The sequence below is a fragment of the Orcinus orca genome, chromosome 10 (assembly GCF_937001465.1).
Source record: "Orcinus orca chromosome 10, mOrcOrc1.1, whole genome shotgun sequence".
In the NCBI taxonomy this organism is placed as follows: Eukaryota; Metazoa; Chordata; class Mammalia; order Artiodactyla; family Delphinidae; genus Orcinus; species Orcinus orca.
The window spans coordinates 2,933,027-2,942,278 of record NC_064568.1 but is presented as its reverse complement, the minus strand read 5'-3'; the positions used below and the strand labels follow the sequence as shown (position 1 = coordinate 2,942,278).

The window sequence follows — 9,252 nt, the reverse complement described above, 5'->3', positions numbered from 1 at the left end:
ACTGTCCCTCTGCAGGGCAATACAGCTTATTCTGCTGTTGTATTTTTCAAATGCTTGCACCGTCGCATCTGTTGCAGCATCCCCTCCACCAGGACATGCCCCCAGGTCACCACTGGTAAAAGCATTAGCAATTGTACTGCTCCCTTGTGTCAGGGAATAGGTGTGCCCCAGCTACCAACCAGCTCCAATAAAAACTCTGGACACCAAAGGCTCAGAGGAGCTTCCCTGGTGGGCAATGCTCATACATGAAGGCTGGGAGGAGGTTATGCCACCTGGGACTCCATGGGGAGGGCATAACCAGAAACTGTGTTAGGACGCCTCCTGGACCCTTACAGATACTGTAAGAGTGTGGGCACGAGAGACAGTGTGCCAGTTGGGACCACCAAATCACATTTCTTCAAACCAAGGATCACACGTTACACCCCACAGTGTCAACAGCAGGCAGAGAGACCTCCCCCTTGGAATGATGTTTAGGCAGAGAGTTAGAACGGCATCTGAGACCCCAGTCGTCTGACATGGGGCGGGGAAGATAAAGACGCGAAGGGCTGGCTTTCAAGCTTTCCTGAGTATACGTTCACCTTCAACACCAGGGAGCCAAGGCAGGTCCCCACTAGAAAGACTCCTCTGCTTTTTAGGTGATCTGGGACAGGGGGTGGGGGTAGAATTCTGTTGTGACCGCACAATTCTTCACACAGGGGGAGGATGCTGGCATGACACCGTCTCAACTTTCTTTTTTGTATCTGATGCAGCTGTCCCGGGAGCAAGGCTGCCACTGTGCACGCAGGAAGCAGGGCTGATTCCTAAGCAAGAAATCATAACTAGAGTTTTAAACCTTGGTGTCAGAATTCCTAAGGGCCTGATGGGGTGGACAATGCCTTCACCCCATCTGGCAAACTCAGGGCTGCAGCTGTGTGTCGCCCGCTGGTTGAGATGGCCCCCTGGTTAACTCTACCTATAGGAACAGAGTGCGCCGGGGTACGGGGGGGAGGTGCTCGCTGGACGGGCATTGCTGCCTTTCATCTAGACCAGCACGATGGCCAAACCTAATGTCCACGTCCATTCCCAACGTGGAAGAATTGGGGTACAAATGGAGAGAATCGGAATCACAGCTGAGGGGAAAGGATGAATGGGTTACGCAACAAGTACGTTTGTCCAAGACATTAGTATCTCATGAGGCTTAGAGAAACAGGCAACACCATCTCTCAGCTCCATTATACCAGACGGCTGAAAGGGTGAAGCCGAGCTCACTCCTGCCTTTGGAACCTGACGAAGTGAAATGGACGCTGCAAACCTGAACAGCCTTGTCCTGGAAGACATGTAGTCACACGAGAGACGATTCGCTGGATGAACTGCTAATGACTGGAGGGCACTCCAGTCTCATTTTGCAGGTTACTCCTACCTCCCGTGATATGTCCCCATAGCCCTGGCACCACTGGTGAAGCTAGAATACCGACAATAGCCAAATACACTGGGACACGGAGTTACAGCCTCCGCAGGATGGAACACCAATGGAGAACAGCCGGTCCGAGAGAGAACTGGATTTAGCTAACCATTAGCTCATTTCTACGCTAAACAGTCTCACGCACGTTCGTCATTAGGTGCGAAGAGCACTCGGTCAGGAGGTGACAAAAGTAACACTAAACGTAGATGTCCAGCTTCTGGACAGCGTCCAAAGTGACAAGCCAGGTGCGGCCCACATGTGGAGAAGGAGAGGAGGGAAGAGGGAAACGCAGGCGGAGGAGAAGAAGTAGGATCAGAAGCGAGCACGCTCCCACTGACGTCCTTTCAGCAACCCAAGGTGAGGCCCGAGGCGGGGGCCCAAGACACGCAGGCACCGCTGGCACACGCAAACGCTGCACAAAAGGAAGCGGGTTTTCTGTTTTCACTTTTTTACTTCATAACCCTTTTGTACTATTTGAATATATTTATATATTTGCAATATACATGTACTACTTTTATAATTAAACAAGAACACTTAAAAACGATTTTAAAAAAAAGTGAAGAGCTAATCACAGTGGAACATGAAACAGAATATCATCACTGGGGACAGGTCACCCAGTTGAGTCCAAAATCTCCAACGTGGTCGCTGATTCCAGTCTTGGTCATGTCCAGCCTCGGATCCTCCGACCCCATCCACGGGGCACCAGCAGTGGCCTGCGCAAGGCTCCCTCCAGGGGCACAGGAGAGGCCGAAACGCGAGGAACAGGTCAGCAAAATTAAGTTAATTTACAGGGTCAGAGTAAACTGGCCCCAGCGCCCGCCCCCCACGCGGCCGGCAGGGAGCACGGAAAGAGGCGTGCGGCCGGGGCGCCGGGCCAGGGAGGACCGGGGGCTCCACGCGCTCGTCCGCGGCCGCGCCTCACAGGGCAAAGGTGGTGAAGAAGATGTGCATCTTGGCCAGGAAGGTGGTGACGGAGCCCTGCCGCCATAGCTTCATCTCCACGTCCAGGGCGAAGTCCCGCGGCTCGCGCACGGACCGCTGCAGGAAGACGACGCCCGTGTAGGCGTTGAGGCGGCGCGTGCCGAAGTAGCCCTCCTCGTTGCCCTTGGTGATGGTCAGCGCGATGGTGTCGCCGGCGAAGGCGGGCACCGGGCTGATGCGGAAGATGTGCGCCGGCACCAGCAGCCCGGTCTGGAAGTTGAGCCGGTAGTACGTGATGCGCGCCGGCGCGTTCTGGCACTCCATGAAGTCGTGGCACAGCGCGCGCTCGCACTTCCTGCGGGGCGCACGGCGGGGGCGTCAGCGGCGGGCGCGTCAGCGGCGGGCTCGCTCCCACCCCTACACTCACCCAGCCCGACCCGCAGGCCTGGGCGCCGGCCCCCAGCCCAGCTCCGCCCTCAGCAGCCTCGCAGCCTCTGCCGGGTCACCTGACCTCCCTGGACCTCAGCTTCCTCGTCTAGGACGGGTTAATGGCCTTGGATTTCACTGGTGGGAAGGGGTGAGGTTATAAACATGCGGGCTCTCAGCACAGCGCCAGGTAGCTCGTCATTCTTACCTCCCTGCCTGCATTCTTTCCCTCGCACACTGCCTACGTGCATGGATTCCCTGGCCTCGGTGTTTTTACTGTTGTAATCTTTTCTCAGATTCCCTTTTCTTCCATGATTGACTCTCCCGCGGAGCCATTTCCTCTTCTGACTTGGGATGGCCTGCCCTTTCCCCTCTCCGAGGATCAGAGAGCTCTGAGTCACACCTGCTCCAGAGGACGCCGGGAACTCGGCCACGCTACGGGACCACGATGACAGAACCTGCACCAAACCCCACGGGGCCCAAGGCTTCGGTTTCTGAGCTCAGCAACAATCTGGTCTCTTCTGGGTGCAATGAGACACTGTCACCTCCATCACCAAATCCCTGTCTCAAAGCTCAGTGCTTCCAAAATGGCCACCAGGGCTCAGCAGGTCTAGTGGATGTTCTGAGCAGAGCTCCCCAACTGGGGGACCACAGTGCCCAGCCACGCAGGGTTGGGATATGACGTCACCAACACATGGCACTAATGCAGCACCAGGCCATGCCATACACTCTGTAAACTCATGACGTGTTTTCACTCATGCCGTGCTGACACCCACCCTGGGGCTGGCGCTACCATCACCCATGTTGCAGGCGGAGCAGCTGAGACCCAGGGAAGGGAGGTCACCTGCCCAGGGTCACCCAGACACAGTCACCCAAGCGTCCCAACACACCTGCACGTAGACACTCCCCAGCACTGTGTATTAGCAAGCATGTCATGGGGTCAGCAGGACAGCCGGCAAGTAAATCACGAGCGCATACATGCTCAGAAGCGCCACCCCAGGCGGGCTGCACGCACAGATGCAAAAGACGGCGACCAAGCAGAGAAAGCATGCTTCGAACAACCGAGCACATCCACATGACAGCACCGCGCAGAGAAAACAAGATGGGCGCTCCAGCAAGTCCTCTATGGAAATGCATGTTTAGTAAGGAAAGGACAGGAAATACGGCGAAACACCAAGAGGCATCACTAGGGAGTGTGGTCACCAGCCTGCGAGATGGCCCCGGTGTGTCCCCTCCTGTCACTCACACTTTGAATGTTGCCTCCCAGGGTACCCCATGCAGTGCTGGACTGTGTGGCCAGGAGCAGAAGTGATGATATGTCACTTTTAGGATTGGGACCTTCACTTGCCTTCTTCATGACCCGTGCTGGGAGAGCTCCGGCCCCATGAAGAGGCCACATTGTGAGGCGCTGAGGCCTCCTGCCCAGAGCCATGAGTGGGCAGCGGGATCCTGCAGCCCCAGTCAAGCCTTCAGAGGACCCAGCCCTACGTGACCCTTAGCCAGGACCACCCAGCTAAGCAGCTCCTTGGCTCGTGACCCTCCAAGACTGTGTGAGATGATAACTACTTGTCACGTTAAGATGCGAAGTGCTGGAAAGAACTCGTTACACGGCAAAAGATAATGTGTGTGTGTGTGTGTGTGTGTGTGTGTGTGTGTGTGTGTGTGTGTGTGTGTTTGAAAGAGATTTTTGTGTGTGTTTTCCTCCTTTCATGCTCTATGCTCCAAGCTTTCCGCAAGGTGCTCTCTTGTACCATTTATAGTCATCAGACCACAGACCTGGCAGTGGGGCCTGTAAAGAGCAGGAGGTGGTGAAGGCATGCGCCGGTCACCTGGCCTCCGCCCTGGGCAGTGTGGATTGGCCGAGGCCGGGTGGGGGCACTCACGTTTCAGAGACCCGGACGTAGTTTGGGGGACACTCAAAACGCAGGCAGCGGAAGCCACCCTGGATGTTATGGCAGGTCTCAGCCTCAGAGCAGTTGTGGGTGCCCAGTGCACACTCGTCCAGGTCTGGGGGGAGCAGAGGAGGGCGATGGGAGGGATGCCCAGAGCTGGAGACCCTCGTCCGAGCCACCCCAGCCCGCCCCAGGGGCCTGGGTCTCAGAGCAGCTCGGCCTGTGGGCGCACAGCTCACGTGCCACCCGAGCGTCACATACTCCCGTCTCTTCCACTCTGTACAGTAGCCAAGGGCCTGGGAGCCTCTGTGCTGCCAGCACAGGCCATTCCCCAGCCCCCGCGCCAGGAAGGCCAGGGAGGAGGGGTCGGGGGAGATGTCCTGAACGCGAACAGGTTTCCGGCCTGAAGCGCCTTCAAGGACCAGAATCATGGCAGCGTCTGAGCCGCCCAAGAAGCCCGTGCTGTGCTCCCACCATCAAGCAGAACAGGGCCTCAGGTTCAAAACTGAAATCACGCTCTAGGCACATGGAGTCATCGTTCCCGCACAGCTGTTTGCGGCAGGTAAGACCCTCACCTTTTACAGAGTCCACACTGATTTTTTTTTTTTTTTTTTTTTGCACTACGCGGGCCTCTCACCGTTGTGGCCTCTCCCATTGTGGAGCACAGGCTCCGGACGCGCAGGCCCAGAGGCCATGGCTCACGGGCCCAGCCGCTCCGCGGCATGTGGGATCTTCCCGGACCGGGGCACGAATCCGTGTCCCCTGCATCGGCAGGCGGACTCTCAACCACTGCGCCACCAGGGAAGCCCCAGACAGATTATTTTTTAAATTAAAAAGCAGACAGCTCTGCAGCCACGAAGGCTTGGCCAGCTTCTGGGACCCCTGAGGCTTCTCTTGAATAGGCTGGGTAGGTCTCCTGTCTTTAGAACCATCCCACAGGACCCCCGTCCCGCTCGCAGGGCAGGGCCCAGAGCAGAGTCCAAGCCTCTAAGCTGGGTCAAGCAGCAGAAAGACTGCCACCTGCCTCATCCCAGGCGTAGACCTCGGTGAACACGGCCACCAGTGGCATCAGCCATTCTCTGCCTATGCACTTGGTGTCAGAGCTCTGGGAGCACAGCCAGCTGCGTGAGGCTTCTGGGCCTGCTTGGAGGCTGCCTGAGGCCCCAGTGGGGCGGACCCCGCACTCACCTTTGCAGGACCTCCCGTTGGCCGTCATGGTGTAGCCGCGCTCTGGGCACACGCACTGGTAGCTTCCTGGCACGTTGACGCAGCGGAAGGTGCAGAGGATGCCGGCGCCCTGAGCGCACTCGTCAATGTCTGCCAGAGAGAGTTTCAGCCCCTCGTGAACCCTGGGTCATCCTGCCACAGCAGTGGAGCCTAGGGGCCCATTTTACAGATAAGGACGACAGGGCTGAGAGAGGAAGAGAGCTGCCTGAGGCCACAGAGCTCACAGGACCCGCATTCCGGGGCTTGCCTCCCGGGGCCGCCCCATACTTGCTACTGCCAGCTGAGGGCCAATCAGGTACCAGACAGGGTGTGGACAAGGTACAGCTGACCCCTGAACAACACAGGTTTGAACTGCACAGGTCCACTTACACGAGGACTTTTTCCAATAAATACTACAGTACTACGCCATCTGTCCTCGGTTCAACCACAGAGGCGGAACCGCAGATACAAAGGGCCGCCTGTAAAGTTATATGTGGATTTCTGACTATCGGGGAGGGGAGGCCCTAAACCCCGTGTCATTCAAGGATCAACTGTAATTAACTTAATCCTTCATCCCACTGACGTCAGACGTGGGAAGCATTTGTCCAAGGTGGCACAGCCAGGAAACGCCCGGCTGGGACTCAAACTCTGATACGACGCTAAGGCCTCCGTGTGGCCTGTGTCCCCAGCCCGGTGGGGACTCGAGGAGCCTGGCACACGGGAAGTGGTGTCTCTCAGGAAGGGGGCCCTGGGCAGAGGAGAGGTACCTGTGCAGGTATGCCCGTCCTCGGCCAGCTGGTAGCCCTGGCGGCAGTAGCACTGGTAGGAGCCATAGATGTTGGCGCACTCCTGGCTGCAGCGCTGGGCCTCACACTCGTTCACGTCTGCAGACAGACCAGCCGGAGGTCACTGAGGTGTCCTTCCCGCCCAGAGGGCCAAGGTCCGGCTCACCCGGAGCCTTATCTTGAGAGACCATCAGTTCCAGCCTCCCTTCGGGCCGACGGGGAACCAGAGGCCCAGAAAAAGGCAAGGAGCCTGCCTGAGACATGCAGTAGGCAGGGGCAGTAATGTATTATAGCTTGCTGGTGCAGTCCCGGCCTACTGCCTAGAGGAAGCAGCCACAGGTGGGGCTCAGATCCCCACACGGGGAGCTAGATGCTGCCCTACTGAGGGTCCACAGCACTGGGTAGAGATGGGTCCGGGAGATGTCACCTAGGTGCTAACAAGGACCTGCCCTTGACCCCCAGGGCCGGCCTGCATGGGGGTGGGGGAGGGGTGAGAGCCGGCCTGCGAGGCAGCGGGTGAGCTGTGTGAGTGGAGGACGGGGGAGATGGGGCATCTGCTGGACTCTGAGTTCCTTGTGGGCAGGGACTTGTCTCTCATTCATCCAACCAAGACCTGCCGGGCTCCGACAAGCGCCAGGCCTGTGCTGAGCGTGGGGACAGGGCCACGAGCAAGACGGACAACCACCCCCCTGTCATAGAGCTGATGTTCACGTGTGTGCTGGGGAAGAAGCGGGGGGATTAAAGGGGCGGAATACCTAGTACGGCAGAAGGTGGCGCGTGCTATGGGCAGAGAGCAGAGAAGGGGCAGGGGTGCGTCTGGGAGGGCTGCAGTGTTAGAGTCGCGCGGGCATCTGGGGAAGCGTTCCAGGCAGAAGGCACGGTGAGAGCACAGGCCCCGAGGTGAGGGTGCGCCCTGTGCACGCACAGAAGAGCGAGGAGGCCGGTGTGGTCAGAGCAGAGTGCGGGGGACGGGGTCAGCTCACACGTGGCCTTGAGGCCACTGTCTGACGCATGATCCTCGGGACCTCACAACATACACAGCTTTCACACAAAATGATGGAAGCCGTGAATGAGTGAATGAGTGGCTTCTCTCCTCTACCAGGCTCTGAGCTCCCGGGGGCCAGGGGCCACGCTGGTTCCATCTGAGTCTCTACCGTCCAGCCACAGATGGAGCTGGAGAGAAGTGGCCTGAAGTAGGGGCGGCGGGGGAGGCAGAAGGGCCAAGAAGTGAACGAATGAACTACAACTAGGGTGGGAATGACGCTCCATCCCCACGGCTGTCTGCACCCAGCCTGGCCGGGGGGAGGGCTCACGGGTGGCTGTAACCCCCGTGAGTGAAAGGGAGTGACAGGGTCTGTTTTGGGAGCCCATCCAAGTGCCGTCTGACACAGCCAGGCCTGGGGTCACTCCCCTGTCCCTGGGCTGGTCCCGTCCCACAAGAGGCCAGCTCTTTGGCCAGGCCAGGCAATCAGAGAGAGGTGCATGGCCTTCCCAGGGGTCTCAGCAGACTCACCTCCCCAGGAGGGAAATGAGGAACGCGCCTCCAGGGGAGTGCTGGGAAAGACGGCACCAGCAAATGGGGCCAGAGACCCCACACCCCCTTACTCACGGGGCCCCTCCCCACTTCACTGAGCAGCCCGGGACCCCTGCACCCCTCCACACCAACCCCCCCAGACCTGGCCCAACCACACCATGAACGCAGGTGGGAACAGTGTGACAGTCCCTCACGCGTCCCCTCCGTCAGCCCCAGGCGCACCCCACATGGGTGAGGTCACATGCTCGGTTTAACACACAGTGTGTTTAAGTTTAGATCCACCAGCGACATGTACAAACCAGCAGACTTCGCATAAATATCTAGATTTCTGGGCTCTGGAAAACCAAGATGGGGTGACTCTGGAGGGCACTGCCAGGTGCTGTGTGGCCGCCGGGCCGTCCGCGTGGCCACGGGCCTACCTCTCATCTCACTCACTCTGCCCCCCGCCTGAAGCCCAGGGCACCGCGGTCATGACCAGGGTCAGCACCTACCAAGGGGCAGAGGCTGGGCCGCCGCCCCTGCCTGCCGGGAGCTCCCGCCCAGGGGTGCACACAACACACACACCCAGCCCTTGGGTCTGAGATGGCAGTGGGGGGCCCTGGCAGGAAACAGCGTGCAGCTGAGGCCTGGGGCCCTGCACGGGGCGCCACGGGTCAGAGGCCGGGTCGGCCGTACCTTCGCAACGCTTGCCGTCGGCCGCCAGCCGGAAGCCGGAGGCGCAGGAGCAGCGGTAGGAGCCGAGCGTGTTCTCGCACGCGTGCTGGCACAGGCGGCTGGGCGAGCTCCAGCACTCGTTCACGTCTGCGGGGCGGGCGGCAGGTGCAGGGCCTCAGGGAGGGCGGAGGGGGCCTGGACGCCAGCCGCCTCCAGCCCCGGGGAGGAGAGGGACCCAGGAGCCCAGAAGGAACGCGGGGGAAGAGGGAGCAGGGGAAGACGGCAGAGGAGGTGTTGGACAGAGACCAGAGGCAGACATGGAGAGACAGACGGCACAGCAAAGGGCAAGAAAAGAGCGCGATGGGGACCGAGAGCAGAGCCACAGCTGGACAG

General features: G+C 59.2%; 1 protein-coding gene across 6 annotated transcripts in view; it reads right to left on the bottom strand.

Annotated features, from left to right (window-relative positions):
* Nucleotides 1-1,867: 1,867 nt before the first annotated feature.
* The window catches only part of FBLN2 (fibulin 2), a 74,862-nt gene continuing 67,477 nt past the window's right edge, over nt 1,868-9,252 (bottom strand). For 5 of the 6 annotated variants that reach the window (XM_004284323.4, XM_033414056.2, XM_049716008.1 and 2 more), the window contains 5 exons: nt 8,881-9,006; nt 6,654-6,770; nt 5,869-5,997; nt 4,672-4,795; nt 1,868-2,717 (listed from right to left, as the gene is read on the bottom strand). In XM_004284323.4, coding sequence (XP_004284371.3) covers nt 2,360-2,717; nt 4,672-4,795; nt 5,869-5,997; nt 6,654-6,770; nt 8,881-9,006 — 854 coding nt within the window. In that variant the 3' untranslated portion in view covers nt 1,868-2,359. The remainder of the gene's footprint in view (nt 2,718-4,671; nt 4,796-5,868; nt 5,998-6,653; nt 6,771-8,880; nt 9,007-9,252) is intronic. The other variant, XM_049716009.1, reaches the window with a different exon arrangement.